Below are 16,607 nucleotides of genomic sequence, written 5' to 3'. Positions count from 1 at the left end.
ACAGTGTCTGTCTCCATGTTCTTAGGATGCGCGTAAGATGAAGAGAAAGCAGATCCTATGGAGACTTCAATGCTTGTTTTGACCCGCGCGCCAGGTTTATAATTGCGTGCAGCTAACAGTGTACTAACATTCCATGTTTCAAACTCCCGCCCACTTAACAAAAGCGCGTCATCTCTTCGATTGTATCTCTTTCAATGTCTATCGTTCTCCGTATTGCCACACGGTTTTGAGCGCCAACGGACGTGTTCATACTGTTACATGTCTGCGCCTTTTTTTATCTTTTTCCTCACACAAGCTTTTACACCTTTTCACATTTGCGCATCCCTTCCTCTGGTTCCTTCCTTTTTTTTCGTTGCAATTTTCCTTTATTCCCATCTTTATGCGCACCTCTTTTATCCTCAACTTTATTCTTCTGCGCGCTTCATAGGACGCGACTATCTCCTTGTCTGTTTCAATTTTCATTCGTCTCGATCTTCGCGCAACGTCTGGCTTCTTACAACTTATATACCTCGTTACTCTCCCAGAGTAGTTGTTATTATGTTTATTTTGTCTTCTTTACGATGGTGTCCTCTTAAAGTCATCTCTAGTGAAATCTCAGTTTTCCTTTCGATTGATTCCTAGTCCGCAGGGTGCCAGTGCTTGCTCTCCTCAGTCCTCTCATCATAATAGCAGTCATAAAGCGGAAGAGCTCCCTTCAAGTCTCGACCACATAATCGGTGCATTTTGTTGGAAACGAGTCCCTCAATGTCCAAATTAAGGCTTCTTCTATCATCTGATTGGGAATGGGTCACTGAACTCTCGCCCAGGGTCCACCTACATTGCGATTTCAAGATGGCGGCAGGCCAATCCACATTGTACCGTTGCATTGTCCTCTTATTGCAGATATGTCCTCTGATGTAATGTGATACAGTGGCCAATCATATCCTGTGATCTATCGAGCGACACGCGGCTCGGGACTGGTTAAGAGACTTCGTTGTAGTAATGTTTTCAAGCAAAAGTACTCATTCAAGGGGGGTCGGGATAAGTGGAAAATTTGACCAGTATTTTCCGGTAACTGATCTCAAGAAAACATGCTGTTCGCATGATCATTGCGAACCGGATTATTGGCCTCCCATATTATTTTCTTTGAAGTTCTATCGTTCCTTCGTTAGCGCCGTGTGATCGCATCGTTGTTATAACCTAAACGTGGAAGAATAACTACTGAGCTACGTAAATAACAAAGCGACTTTCGACCAAAGGATGCCTTATTGTTCACGCTTTATTTGCAGTCTTGCTTAATTTACTGTCTTCATTGTTCGACTTGCGACTCCACTGACAACATTTTACCCACAAGCTGAGACAAAAGCACAATGTGACGTCATATCACAATTGTTTTATTTTCTTTAATAGTTGAAGATCGTAGATTATGGTTCGTCGGCATAAAATTATATATTTTTGACGCTTCGCTGATCTGCCGGAGGTGAGATCGACTGAGAGGTCAAAGTTGTGTTAATTTGTGTGCGTCACGAAGTCTTCCTTCAATCACAGAAGTTTGGCCTTCAGTTGTTTATTTTGAATATTGTAGGTTTTTGCTATATCGCACCGAGCCCTCCGTAAAAATTTGAAGTAGTAGATTATGATGTGATTTTATTGCAGTTCCGCTGATTTTAGCTGTTCTTTTTTTAGTACTGTTTCTAAATTATCGTTGGATTTATTGCACTTTTGGGTGGATTTGTCTTAATTTACCCCGTTTACGACAAATTCACACAATGATCAAATCGAAAATCGGGGTAAAGATGGCTATGGCAAGTCAGTAGGATATATTCCACGTAAAGGATGAATTTACCCCGTTTTTCTAGAATTCGCTGATCAAATGGAAAATTTGGGTAAAGATGGCATATGGGAACTTAGCGTGTTAGCCACTTGCGGATGAATTCGAAGTTTTGTCAAATTCACTGAAAAAAAAGGAAATTCGAGGTAAAGATAACATATGGGAACTCCGGGTATTATTCCCTTGTAACATGAATGCTCAGAATTTACCCCGTTTTTCTCGAATTCACTGATCAAATGGAAAATCGGGGTAAAGATGGCGTATGGGAACTTAGCGTGTTAGCCACTTGCGGATGAATTTGCAGAATTAATCCCGTTTCTCTAGAATTCATTGAAAAAAAATGGAAAATCGGTTTGAAGATTGGATATGGTAACTTGGGATCTATTCCATTTGCAGGATGAATTCTTAGATTTTACTCCGTTTTTCTAGAATTTGTTAAAAAAAAAAGGAAAATCGGAGTAAAGATGGCATATGGGAACTTAGCGTGTTAGCCACTTGTAGCATGAATTCTCAGAATTTACCTCGTTTTTCTAAAATTCACTAATCAAATGGAAAATCGGGGTGAAGATGGCATATGGGAAATTAGCGTGTTAGCCACTTGCAGGCCGAATTCTCAAAATTCATCCTGTTTTTCTAGAATTCATCGCAAAAAAAATGGAAAATCGGCTTAAAGATTGCATTTAGCACCCTAGGATCTATCCCACTTGTAGGACGAATTCTCAGAATTTACCCCGCTTTTCTAGAATTCGCCAAAACACTTTTCTTAAAATTTGTAATTTTTCCTATCTTTTATTTTTTAACTAAGACAGGCCAGCCGCACAAAGAAACACTTCTTGTAGTTGTAAGTTTCTCGTTTATCTCGTACGCGTTTCGTCTCTAACTGAGACTTCTTTACGGAGTGATTACAGTTAAAGAGGAACAGTATATTATATAGCACGTTGGTGTGCTTAAGTTTTGAATTTCCATGGAAGTTAATGAAGAAATGCAAAATGGTTTCCGTGTTTACATAGCCTGATGTAAACACGCGGGAGATTGGGAGAACACGAGATAAGCGTGGGAAACCACGTCGTGAAGCAGAGTGGTTTCCAGCTTATCGAGTGTTCTCCCAACCTCCCAAGTGTTTACATCAGGCAATGTAAACACGGAAACCATTTTACATTTCTTTTATAAAATAACTAATGAAAGAGGAACGAAAACCGTGTTTACATACGCTCATGTAAAATGGTTTTATGGCCAATCGGAGCGCGCGTACTATTTGAATTATTTTATAATAATAACTGAAAGCGGGCGTTACAAAAAACGCCGAAATACATATTAAGTTATTGCGTACTGCTTTATTTTGGGGGGCTAACGATTCGCACTAATCGTAGAATTCACCGCTGAAAAAAAGAAATGGAAAATCGGGGGTAAAGATGGCATATGGGAACTACGGGTATTATCCACTTGTAGCATGAATTCTCAGATTTTACCCTGTTTTTCTGGATTTAATTCATTTAAAAAAAAGGAAAATCAGGAAATATTTGACACGACAACGTAGGTTATATTCCACTTGTGGGATGAATTCTGAGAATTTACCTCGGTTCTCCAGAATTCACTAAAAAATGAAAATCGGAGCATTTGGAAACTTCGATGGCATTTGGAAACTTCGGGTATTATCCACTTGTAGCATGAATTCTCAGAGTTTACCCTCTTTTTTTGGAATGAATTCATTAGGAAATGGAAAATCGGGGTAAAGAAGATTGGATATGACAACTTAGGATATGTTCCACTTACGGTATGAATTCTCATAACTTACCCCGTCAGTTTTTCTGGAATTCATTGAAATAAAAATAGAGGATCGGGTTTAAGATCGGATATGGAAACTTAAAATTTATTCCACTTTTGGGATGAATTCTCCGAATTTATCCCGTTTTTCTGGAATTAATAAGAAAAAAACGGAAAATCAGGGATGTCACAAGTTATATTTTATTCCAATTTTGAGATGAATGGACACAATTTAGCCTGTTTTCAGAAAAATACGAGATGGCTTATCGTAATTAAACATAAGCAAAGCGCGCGCATCAAGCGCAAAAATAATTTATTCAAACCGTGCGTTCGGTCAAAACAACCGCGTACGATCAAAATAATAGTATGCAATGATATCTTCGGCCATTGTTTCGCTCGCAAATTTTCAAATTTTGTTGCGACATCTGAGGCTCGAATTTGATTGGCTATCTGTGAGAATTATTGACCAATGAGAATATCTGATTTGTTTCTTTCTATGCACTGAATTAACCCTCTTCTGCACTGAATCAACTCTCTACTGCACTGAATTACCTGAAAACTGCATTTATCTTAACCAATCAGAACTGAGAAATTTCTCCATGTAGATTATTAGTATAGGTAATCACATGATTTCGAGTGCAATTTGGAATAAATAAGCACGAGTAAATTTTTTCAAAGACTAACAAAATTGCACAAGCCCGTAGGAAAAATACGAAAAAAAAAAATACGAGATGGTCTATCATAATTAATCATAAGCAAAGCGCGCGCATCAAGTGCAAAAAATAATTTATTCAAACCGTGCGCTCGGTCAAAACAACTGCGTACGATCAAAACAATAATATGCAATGATATCTTCACATCTTTAAGGTGCAAGAACGTTCAAAGTCCGGCTAAACATTTCAAGGAATTGTTCAGTCTGTGTTTGAATCACTTTCGATGAAATGGAATCGTCGTTTCCGAGGTTTTACCATGTTTTTTTTTAATTTCGGCGTTGGATCACTCGAACAAAGTGTTAAGCTGGGTCGGCTCGTAATTTTCGATTTCCTCGGCAATTCCCTTCTCTAAACACCACTTTTTCCAAACCGACAACCAAAAACCAGTGATTTTTACAGTGTTTTCGTTGTTTAAGCTGTGTATCAGCTGCGGTGGCGAAAGAAAACCTACTTAAAACGCCGGCCATTGTTTCGCTCGCAAATTTTCAAATTTTGTTGCGACATCCAAGGCTCGAATTTGATTGGCTATCTGTGAGAATTATTGACCAATGAGAATGTCTGATTTGTTTCTTTCTTTGCACTGAATTAACCCTCTTCTGCACTGAATTAACTCTCTACTGAATTACCTGAAAACTGCATTTATCTTAACCAATCAGAACTGAGAAATTTCTCCATGTAGATTATTAGCTGGAAAAGAGAATGTAGCCTTCCCTATAAAATATTGATCAATCTACAAGTTTTGGTGTTATGTTTCACCACTGTGATGTTCTGATTGTTGAGAAGGGTCTGCATATTACCCACGCCCTTGGAATTTAAGTCAATTTAGCGTTAAAAATGTTTTCAGGCAATGGGAAATTTTCTCAGAAGTCGCTGTATACGCAGATGCATGTGCATATATCGACGGCAAGCTATTGATTTATCTTTGCTTGACAAGCAAAGTGAACATCTACGTAGAGGCCTACGGGTACTATGCACAGTCAGATAAAACATCGTAACAGAATAATTGAAGGGTTGAGTGCAAAAGAAGCCATTCCAAAAGGATCTCATTCAAGATAGACCTCTAACCAAAAAGTGGGATGCTTATACGAGAAAAGAAAAGAAAACCAAACTCAGTTAATTCAGATTTAATCAAATTTTTAACAGATGACAATATTAACAAGCATTACATTCTTGTCATTATTAACATGCATCACGAACGACAATTGAGCAATAACTACTATTCATGCTAATGCTAAGTCAAAGCTTTGTCACAGTTTATTTCTAAACAAGATATTGTAGATGAAGATAAAGAGTGATTTTATCCAACCAGTGAAATTGGTCATAAACTACTGTGCATTACAAACATTTTTGGTTTATGTCATGTTTTCCATACACAATACGGGGTGATCCAACAATCAAACATGCGTGCTGGTGTCATATATACTGTTTCATGGGTTCATTAAAATCACTCTAGTTGTTCCTTTTTAAATGTTTCATATAAATTTTGGTTACCTTTATCCTGCTACTGTATGATGTCCTTCGTTGACAAATTCTCTTGATAAGTAGGATACACTGTAAGTGTATGGAACAAATAAACACTTTTTTGTGTCATTCAGGCAGCGGTGATTGGTGCTAAATATTTTTTCTAATTACCAGGTGCACTAGCAAACCATAATTGAACTAATTCAAAATTCAAGCCTAAATTGCTCATGTAACGAAAAAAAATGGATAGTTAAAAAAAAAAAAAAAGAACTCCTCCAGTTGTACTTGAGCATGCAACACTTCTATGGTCAACATCTTCAGTACAAATAATTCAAGCAAATAACTTCAGGTGAAATAGTGATTTTTCGGAATTTGTGAATTATAAAGTAGACCACAGTGCACTAATATAAAATAAATCCATTCTATCTTTTATTTACTTGCAACTATTTGGCTCTAATTGTTCAATACTATTTCACTGATTATAGAAAGTAACTCTTTCTGTCCTTCCAATTTGCCCTTATATACTTTGGAATAAAATAAAGCAGTTGACACCAGATTGAGGAGTCAAGGCTATTTTATTCACCCATTCATTTATAATTGTTGGTAAGATTTCTTTTTTATATGGGTTGCTGTAAATGTCAAGGTTTTAAATAAATTCTTTGCGATTTAAATGTTTGTGTTTTTTTTAACATGTTACTGCTCTGGAAATGCACTTGATGTGAAACTCTGGAACCTAACAATTCCAAAGGAGGTTTTGTAGACAAATTCATGGGTCTGGTGTGAACATGCTTAACAAGTTGATGGCCATGTCTAGGTACTATTCACAATTTGGAGCAGGGGAATTTTGGATATAACTTGAATTAAGCATGCTTCAAAACCCAGTCAAAACTGTTCAAGTGAACACATGATCCATTAGGTGTTTAACCCTTTCACTCCCATAAGTGACCAAGACAGAATTTCTCCTTACAATATCAATACAATATCAAGCAGGCAGGTAATGAGAATAGAGAAGAACATCAATCATGGGGTTATTAGTTGATCCAATACCAAATTCTCTGAACTAACATCATAAGAATTGTGTGGCAGATAGTAAGGAGAATTACTAATTAGATCTTGGGAGTGAAAGGGTTAATTATTAGTATTACACTGTGCCAAATAGCTTGCCTTACAGATTTTGTTTAAAATTAAAAAAAGTATTTCTCCTCAAGTTGCCTCCATTTCCAGTCTCTCCACATTTCATAATGATGGCAGAACATCTCTGCATACTATAAAATAAAGAAAATAATAATGATATTCCCCTAAACTACTTAACATGTTACAAAAACATCTTTGTATAGTATACAATAATAATAATAATAATATTTAATAATAATAATCATAACAATAATGATAAAGTAAGAGAAAACCTAAACAGTAGAAAACTATAAATCACTCACAAATTCTGCATACCTAATAAGCAGCATCTTTGGGAGGCTTGAGGAGCTCATACAGGACAAAATCTTTATCATCTGGTTCACTGGCTGTAAAAAAGCACACAATGCTTTCATTAGCAAATAACAAAAAACAAAAAGGTTTATATAGATGAATAGTTATGGAACAATATAGCAAAAAACTCATTTTACAAAATCAAAGAGACAAAGAGTAAAAATGGTCAACATATTAATTACCTTGAATACCGTTTTCATTTGACAACTCTGTGTCTGTCCAATTGTTTAATGTCTAATGAGGGAAGAAGAGGGGGGAGAGAAGGGGCAAGAGGAGGGAGGAGAGAAGGGGCAAGAGGAGGGGGAAGAGGAGGGAGGAAAGGAGGGGGAAGAGGAGGAGGGAAGAGGAGGGAGGAGAGGAGGGGGAGAGGAGGGGGAGAGGAGGGGAGAGGAGGGAGGAGAGAAGGGGCAAGAGGAGGGGGAAGAGGAGGGAGGAAAGGAGGAGGAAAGGAGGAGGAGAGGAGGAGGAGAGGAGGGAGGAGAGGAGGGGGAGAGGATGGGGATAAGGAGGGAGGAAAGGAGGAGGAGAGGAGGAGGAGAGGAGGGGAGAGGAGGGAGGAGAGGAGGGGGAGAGGATGGGGAAGAGGAGGGAGGAAAGGAGGAGGAGAGGAGGAGGAGAGGAGGGGAGAGGGAGGAGAGGAGGGGGAGAGGATGGGGAAGAGGAGGGAGGAAAGGAGGAGGAGAGGAGGAGGAGAGGAGGGGGAGAGGATGGGGAAGAGGAGGGAGGAAAGGAGGAGGAGAGGAGGAGGAGAGGAGGGGAGAGGAGGGAGGAAAGGAGGAGGAGAGGAGGGGGAAGAGGAGGGAGGAGAGAAGGAGGAGAGGAGGGGCAAGAGGAGGGAGGAGAGGAGGGGCAAGAGGAGGGGCAAGAGGAAGGAGGAGAGGAGGGAGGAGAGGAGGGGGAAGAGGAGGGAGGAGAGGAGGGGCAAGAGGAGAGGAGGGGCAAGAGGAGAGGAGGGGCAAGAGGAGGGGCAAGAGGAAGGAGGAGAGGAGGGAGGAGAGGAGGAGGAGAGGAGGGGCAAGAGGAGGGAGGAGAGGAGGGAGGAGAGGAGGGGGAAGAGGAGGGGCAAGAGGAAGGAGGAGAGGAGGGAGGAGAGGAGGAGGAGAGGAGGGGGAAGAGGAGAGAGGAGAGGAGGGGCAAGAGGAGGGAGGAGAGGAGGGAGGAGAGGAGGGGGAAGAGGAGGGGCAAGAGGAAGGAGGAGAGGAGGGAGGAGAGGAGGAGGAGAGGAGGGGCAAGAGGAAGGAGGAGAGGAGGGAGGAGAGGAGGAGGAGAGGAGGGGCAAGAGGAAGGAGGAGAGGAGGGAGGAGAGGAGGAGGAGAGGAGGGGTAAGAGGAGGGAGGAGAGGAGGGAGGAGAGGAAGGGGAAACAAATGGATCATCTTCCATATCTTCATAATCCTCCTCAAAATCCCCTGATTCATACTTACCAAGAAAAGCAACACCAAAACCAGTAGAAACCTCTTCCATGGTTTTTTTAGGACTCACTCCTGTTCTGCATTTATTGATTCCATCTTCACCTATTCTTGCACTGCTGTCTTCACCAGCACAATGCACAAAACAGTATCTGCCAGTTCATCATGAACATATTTCTGGCATCTATTGAAGCTACAATCTGCTAAATAAAATAAAGTTCTTGTGAATAAGTAATAGCTATATAAGATTGCTACCTTAAACATACATTTATTGATAAACCCTTTACACCCTGACATCAGTTTGCATATTCTCCATACTATTCTCTATACATTTCCTAAGGTGCTGATGAGGAGAATTTGTTTAAAAATCAAGAGCTTTATGAGTTGTTGGTCATATCCTTGATTCTTGTAACTTTAATGCTTGATTCAGGTGTGATATTGTATGGAGAAATTAGAAGCTGGTCACTCTCAGGGGTTAAAGGGTCAAGATTTTTTCTTTCATTAATGTATTGCAAACTGTACATCACTGGTAAAACGGATCCTATTTAAGGGTTCTGTGATGACCTCTCTACAAGTAACTGGAATTGAGGCAATGGAAATTATTTTCGCATGCTCAGTGTATTGTAGCATGATAGTATTTCAAAGTTTCCTGTTTCTAAATTCCAGCAGTGGATAACTCTTGTATTCCAGCATTGTTATTTTCCAGCCCCTCTCAGCTGTTCTCAGTTTCTCAGCAGGAGTTAACTGTTGTATTCCAGTACTGTTAATTTCAAGCCCCACACAGCTGTTCTGAGATTACCAGAGCAAGGAATAAATATTCTTTTCCAGTACTTACTTGTATTTTCCAGCCCCTGTAAGCTGTTCTGTCTTTTCTGTTTTCCAGCTGGAGGTAACTGTTATTTCTTAGCACAATTATTTTCTAGCCTCTCTGGGCTGATTGGAGTTTTCCTGCTCAAGTCAACTGTTACATTGTTGCTGCAAGTTCTGGGAAAAGTCAGGGATATAAAAATTTCCTCAATGTCAGAGAATATACATCTTTGAAAGAAGTCTGGCAAAATTTGAAGTAATTATCCTGCATTTTAATTGGACCCTTCATGATTACGTTACATTGACAAAAATTAAGAGATAGTATATGCCCAACTTTTTATGAAAGTTCTTATTCGTAACTCTGGCTGTAAGCATCTTTAACAGTCTGCTTTGGTGATAATCACCTCTTTTTTTACAAATAATAAGTACACATATATTCAGTTCACAAAAATGAAAAAAAATATGCCCAGCTTGTTATAGTGATTAGCTATATAACAGTCTGCACAATGCACAGTCATTGGTTGCTGTCACATTCAATACTAAATAAAATGATGAATACTACAGAGTGCTGTTTGTTTCTCTTTGTAAGGAGATCCTCAAGAGTCTCTGCCAAAAATAAGTATGCAATGTTCTTTGCTGCCAGTTTTTGATGTAACACAAGGAGACACAATTGATCTTGATGACGGTAACATTATGCACTCCTCCATGTTAAAAGGACTAAAACTTAGTCATGACTCATTCTCTTGAAGATACTATTAAATTTGAAAACCCTAAAAAAGCCCCTACAAGTTGAAAATCCTCAAAGATCCCCTACCATGCATCTTCAGTGCTCTTGCTTTCAGTGCTTCCTAATGATCACAACAGAGACATAGCTGGAAGACATTGGGTAAAACTGATGTGATCTTGTTACTGTAGGCCAAACAAGGACTCTGAGAAACCTCTAATCTCTAAAGTACTTCATACGTCAATCACTGTGCAACAGCTTGACAACTGATCTGCCATGGGTGGCATGCAACATTGGTATGCAGAATATTTTAGAATAATCTTGATACATGAAATGAAAAGACGATAAGAAAAATCCCCCCCCCCCCCCCCCATCCCTGACATGGTGTATTGAAGTATAGAAAAATCTGACAGAACTTGAATCTCTGTTTACAAAATATAAACAGAGAAAAGACAATATGAAACAATTCCCCCCCTAACCCCAACATGGTATCTGTAGAAACTAGCATGCTTTAGGTATTCCAGACACAATTCTATGTATAATACAGAATTGTGTCCGGAATACCTAAAACAAAACAAAAAGGAAATCAACTGAAAAACACTCATAATTTAACACATTAAATGCTAATAATATAACAATAAGCTTTCCAAGGAGTTTTGAATCTAAAATTGTTTTCACTTCTTCTTCACTTTAACTTTCAATTACACTTGTCATAATTTGTACCCACTAATTAAATGTCATGGAATGTAATGCAATCCAGTACATCACAACATCAAAGTTACTACCTTCATTGCTATGCCATTCCAATATTTGAAAATGCTAAACAAATGCATTCATATTCTTTTCTAGCATATACTTCATACAGCTTTTAATGAAGTACTTACTGCGGAACAAAACAAGTTCACCAACATCATTTACCATGGAAATCTTTTGCTTCACACATTGTTCCTAGAAAAAGATGAACACTGTCAGCAAATGACAGGCATTATTATTAATAGTAAAACTTAATAACTTCCCATTTTTGACAGATGTTTTTCAATGAAAATTTCTTTTTAATCTTGCTGTTACTTGAAAACACAAACTTCCATTGTCTAATATACCAAAAATATTTTTCACATTCATAAAATCTTAGCATACACTCTATGGAAATTTGAGCCTGTCAGCCATTCACATGCATAACAGAATTTATTACAACGTGTTCAATCTCATTTAACCCTTCTATAGGCAGTTCACAGTCATGCTTTATCTTTCAGTTCTAATAGACTCCTTCTTTTGCTCTTACAAAGGACTACAACACTTGAAACATCAGCTTTAAAATTCTTTACAGAGACCTATTTACAAACTCAGTTAATGAAACCAGATAATCTCTTTCTAACAGTCTCTGCTTTTTTTCTGATTGCATTTTTTAATGTCAATGGCTTTATTTTTATGAACTCCAACCAAGTGCAGTAAAATCACTTTTATTAAATTCACTTGGTTTTAATTTCACAAGAATATAAAAAATCAATCAGTATCATATTTTTCAGCTATAAAATAAAGTATTTGTCTCTTATACTCACAGGATGAATGGTTTGGCAAGCTTGAAAACAGCTTTCAGGGTGAATTTGGCCTATAAATGATGCAAAAGTTCAATCCTTCAAAGAACCTGCAGAAAAAAAGCAATGAAAGAGACATTACAGCTTAATTTATATCATTAATTTACCAAAATCTGTCAGATAAAACCATATTCTGTACTCTATCAGCAAAATAATTGTTAATACATCTGGACTGATGTGCAAAGTTATCAGCATCATGGTGCTTTTTACCAGTACCAGTGTAATTCACCAAATTTATCATCTGACTTCTGACTTTGTTGATTTGGTTGCTAATATTTGAAGTAGGTATATGTTTCCATCAGTACAAACTTCTCTTACATATTTTTTAATAGTTTGTAGAATTTCTTTGCCAATTGAATCAAACAAAGGTTTGCACCATCATCCTCTCCATGGATAACAACTGTGAATTTGTCAGTGCCAAGATTTTTCTTGATTTACTCTTCTACATTTCTGAATTCAGAGATCAAACACAGATGATTAACCCACATTATAGTTATAATGAATAAAGCTTTGCACCATCTTCCTTTCCATGAATAACAACTGTGAAGTTGTCTGTGACAAGATTTTTCTTAATGTACTGAGTACATCAAGAAAAATCTTGTCACTGACTTCTTCATTTCTGAATTCAGAGATCAAACAAAGATGATTAACCCACATGTAGTTAATGATTGGTAATACTAGATGTAAAATCTTGGATTACAGGAAACAAAAAATTTACCTCAATTTCAATGCATTTTGCACGAAAGGGAATAACTGAATTGTGTATAACCATTATGTGAGTATCTACACTGCACTTTCAACTGGATCCCAAATATCCTGAGCAGAGTGTGCATCTAATTACCACCTTAAAAAGTTTTCTTTTGGATAACATAGTCATTAACATAGTTTAGTCATTAACATAGAATTAAAGAAATACTCTCACTTACGAGCAGAGATTGTCAGTAAGCGTCTTTTATTTTGACCTCCAGAACAGTTTTGATACCAAAGGTACCTTCCCAGTGTTCGAAAGGAAAACATCATTGCCTGATTCATCACAGTGATCTGAATAAAGAAATATTGAAAACTCCTTTCAGAAAAAAAATTATCATACCACTATTAAGACTTATTTTCTTAAACTACATGAACCAAACACTCATGCCCTTGGAATTTCAATCACTCACCACTTTTTGTGGAGAAAGAGCTGACATCATATTAATCACAAGTAAGATGAGATTGTTCAAAAGTAGTGCGATGTACTTCAACCTGTGAGTCTGCATGGTTTGAAAAATTTTTGTTTAATACTGACATTTTCTTTTTAATTCAACTGTAGGTAATTAATCAGAAGAAATCCTTAAATTAATTATACATTAATTATCTCAACCCAGACAATCACACAACTTTTCACACACCTTGCAGTTGAAATCTCATGCAATACAAAATGGTTAACATCAAAAAAAACCTTTCACCTTTAGGTATTGTATCTATCATTCATAGGAAAATACTCATCAGATACAAGAGCTTACTGTCAGTAAAACCCTGAGCATGATACAATGTTATTGCCTTAATTTCTTCACCACAAATAAAGTTACATTTTACAAGTTACCTTTCTCAGTGTCCTCTGTTGTTGGCATAACTGCTGAAGACTTTTGCTGCCCTCTGAACCAGCAGGATTTCTATTCAAGAATAAAATCATTCAATCATTAATCAATTATCAGCCCATGTTGATTGAACTTCTTAACCACTGTCTTGATTTTTAAACAGGTTAACTGTCTACATTATTAAGTATACTATTCCTTCTCATAAGCCTAGGGTGACTGTTAATGAGCCCACTGATAATTTAGGTTATCCCAAGGAAAATAAACAGCCACCATTTGCCAACTGGACACTCTTACATCATCATTTGGCAAATGAAGGTGAAAATAAAATTAATAAAATTTAATGAATGAATATACAAAATTAAATAAATCAAAGGTTCTTTTATACCAAATGCAAGTTCCATTGAACTTTATACTTCCAATCTTCTTTCCACTGGGCTAAGGTGATCATGGGGACTCAGGGGAGGTTGATCAACAGGGGGGTCAGAGCTTTCCTGAACAAGCACTATGAAGAGGTCAAATGGTTGACAATTTGAATGTTTATTTATATGTTTAGTAGATACATAAACATTCACAGAAAATTCCTTGATTATTCCCCATGATAGAACATCAACTAATGTTCACCCATGGCGAGGTTTATACTTAGTCTACAAATACATAATAATTGCAAATGACTCCTTCTTCAGCTTAACCCTATTTAACATGTTACTTCTTCCTGTAATATTCACACATTATCCAGCAAACAGGTAGTGAGAATTCTCAAACTTATCTGGTAGAACTTTTTACCTTGATCTAATCAAATACTCATAACTAATTTACAAGGAAATGTGTAGCAGCTAGTGGAGAGAATTAACATTCAGATATTTAAGTTAAAGAGTTAAAACACTGGCAAATTTTACAAAAATTTAAAGTTAACTATCCTAAGTAATAACAGATTGAGAGAATGTTCCAACTGAAATATACAAAAGGCTAACTGCAGCCCTTGGCTTAACTACTTGCAATAGAACATACTCATTAAACAGCAGTAATTACCTTCTTGACTGGGGGCATCAATTGCTGGGGAGGCCTCATATTTCTGAGCTGGAATTGGAGTTCCTCCTCCAGGCTCAAAGACTGCAGTAATACAAAAAGTTAACTATCCTAAGTAAGTACAGATTGGGATAATAGTCCACCTGGGTTACAAAAGGCTGATGGTAGCCATGACTGAACTTATTGCAATAGAGCATACTCATGGAACAGCAGTAATTACCTTCTTGACTGGGGGCATGGACTGGAGTTCCTCCCTCAGGCTCACAGACTGCAGTAAGACTCTGACTTGGTGTCACTTCACTATAGGATGATGTCAAGATTCCACACACATTTAAAGATGATACACTTCTATTACCAAAATCTTTCTCTGACTGTTTAGTGCTGCTTGATACCCTTACAACAACGTCCCCCAAGCTTGATGCAGCAGCTTCTATTTTTCTCTCAATGTAAAGGTCGAGCTGCTGTTCATTGATTTTCATTGACTCCCTAGAACTGGGAGGAGCATTCTGAAAGTAATAAATCATTATAATTATTTCTTAGCTGAAAAACTGTGAAAGAGAAAAGTATAAATAATCTTCCCATTTGCTGTTATAATATTAATGACAATGATTGATTAAAAAAGGCATTTGCATGTTATGATTGATTCTTTTAATACAAATTGTTCCTGAAGCACAGCATGTACTACACTTATTTCATATGAAACCCCATTTGAAGCCAGCCGGTGAATACATTAAATTCTATATTTAAACTCAAGAACCTGGTACTAAAAAAAAAGGTAGATTATTGCATTTCTACGACAATAAGACCCTCACCATATAAATTGAGTGTCCAGCAATTCGACAAAGAAACGGCCGCCATACTAAAGTGAACGTTTGAAGAAAATGAACGAGCAGCTGAAGATTGCTTTCCTCTCCATCGATCACTCAGTGTTCTCCTTCACGTTTTTGGACAGAGATACTCTGTCCAATACTCTCCAATACTCTCCTTTCATAACGTCTGCCAGACGATCGATTGGGATCGTTAGAAAAGTTCGCCATGTTTTAGCCATAAATCTATTCCCTGCCCCTCCCCTGTAAAGACAGTGTTTTGACTCGTAACCAGGGTCCACGCCGTGCCCTGACACTTTTCTTAAGGAGATTCCTTTTAAGCAAAGGGTGGCGATCATCCCCAAAAATTGAAAAAGTTATTTCAAACAAAAAGGAATGACGAATGAGATTAGCAATTCAGTATAAACGAAACCTCGCTAGTAAATAAGTCTTTCTCCAACCTGTAGGCGCGTGCAAAAATACCGAACTATTGCACGAATACGAAAAAACCTTGTTGTTCAGAAATTCCAACTTGCAATGTTTTCCATAGTACTATGTTGTCTTGAAAATATTTCGTTTTGTGCCTATCCCTTGTCCGCACCTACCTGGTATCCTTTCCACTTGCTACAGTCTGAGATTCTTGATACCTTTGCTCCTGAATGAAGCGCGCGCATTTTATTCTCATTTCACGTGCGAAAAGATCCACTTGCCGCGACAAAATCTTTCCGAATTCTCACTGTTCTTAAACACACAAAACGCTGAAAGATCGAAACCTAGTCAGATTTGTTCTTACCATGCGCCATTTTGGACTACCAACAAGTCCACCCGGAGCGGTGCTATTCCGTCGATCTCTAGGGCTGTTGTTGTCATTGTTGCCATGGTTGTGTTGTTGCTTTATTCGTACAAAAGACGTGTTTTGATTATCTCAGACCTGTGCATCTTGATTTGGCATGCAGACTATGTTTATTAGTTGGCGGTAGCTGTCAATAAGTAAGAATAGGATTTCCTTGCCCTTGCTTTGGTACCCGCCCTTTATAGTTTTTTTGGTTCCCAGCTCCGTTTTTTTTTTTTTCCCATGCTCCACGTTCATTTCAAACGGTGTCACTTTTCACTTGAGTTTTGTGGATTTGAGTCCAATCGAAAACAACAGTGAAAACATTTGCGTGATGTATAGAAATTGTTCAATGAGAAGCTAAATGATCGCAAAAGTAACATTACAAACACCGAGCAAAATGTTGATTTGATATTTTATATATTATTATATATCATTTCCGCTTTAAAATTACTTTTAGCTAAACCTTTCCCATTATTTAGTTATTTATTCTTGGTATCAAATTTCCTTACGTTTACATCTGGTCCTTCATTTCCTACGCTTTTTGTCTCTTGGCTTCCTCTTCCAACACATATGAATTCTTCTTTTTCTTCTCATTT

The 16,607-nt window shown here is 37.7% G+C and overlaps 1 protein-coding gene and 1 long non-coding RNA gene across 8 annotated transcripts in view; both read right to left on the bottom strand.

Moving 5' to 3' along the window:
- LOC149034685 (uncharacterized) overlaps positions 1-15,436 on the bottom strand; it is a 340,415-nt gene extending 324,979 nt beyond the window's left edge. For 2 of the 7 annotated variants that reach the window (XM_089194403.1, XM_089194402.1), the window contains exons 1-3: positions 15,183-15,436; positions 14,591-14,876; positions 14,374-14,454 (exon numbers count right to left, since the gene is read on the bottom strand). In XM_089194403.1, the coding sequence (XP_089050529.1) occupies positions 14,374-14,454; positions 14,591-14,876; positions 15,183-15,185 (370 nt within the window). In that variant the 5' untranslated portion in view covers positions 15,186-15,436. Of the gene's footprint in view, positions 1-11,375; positions 11,818-12,085; positions 12,809-12,834; positions 13,847-14,373; positions 14,455-14,590; positions 14,877-15,182 lie in introns of those variants that run through there. The other 5 variants (XM_089194401.1, XM_089194400.1, XM_089194404.1 and 2 more) reach the window with 4 other exon arrangements.
- LOC149034686 (uncharacterized) lies at positions 5,397-11,124 on the bottom strand. Its single transcript, XR_016183107.1, has 4 exons — positions 9,477-11,124; positions 8,657-8,844; positions 7,198-7,268; positions 5,397-7,013 (listed from the first exon to the last, which is right to left on the bottom strand). It is a non-coding gene; the product is annotated as an uncharacterized LOC149034686 (long non-coding RNA).
- Positions 15,437-16,607: the final 1,171 nt, after the last annotated feature.

The sequence above is a fragment of the Pocillopora damicornis genome, chromosome 14 (assembly GCF_964200805.1).
Source record: "Pocillopora damicornis chromosome 14, jaPocDami1.2, whole genome shotgun sequence".
In the NCBI taxonomy this organism is placed as follows: domain Eukaryota; kingdom Metazoa; phylum Cnidaria; class Anthozoa; order Scleractinia; family Pocilloporidae; genus Pocillopora; species Pocillopora damicornis.
This window is presented reverse-complemented; position numbering and strand designations above follow the sequence as displayed.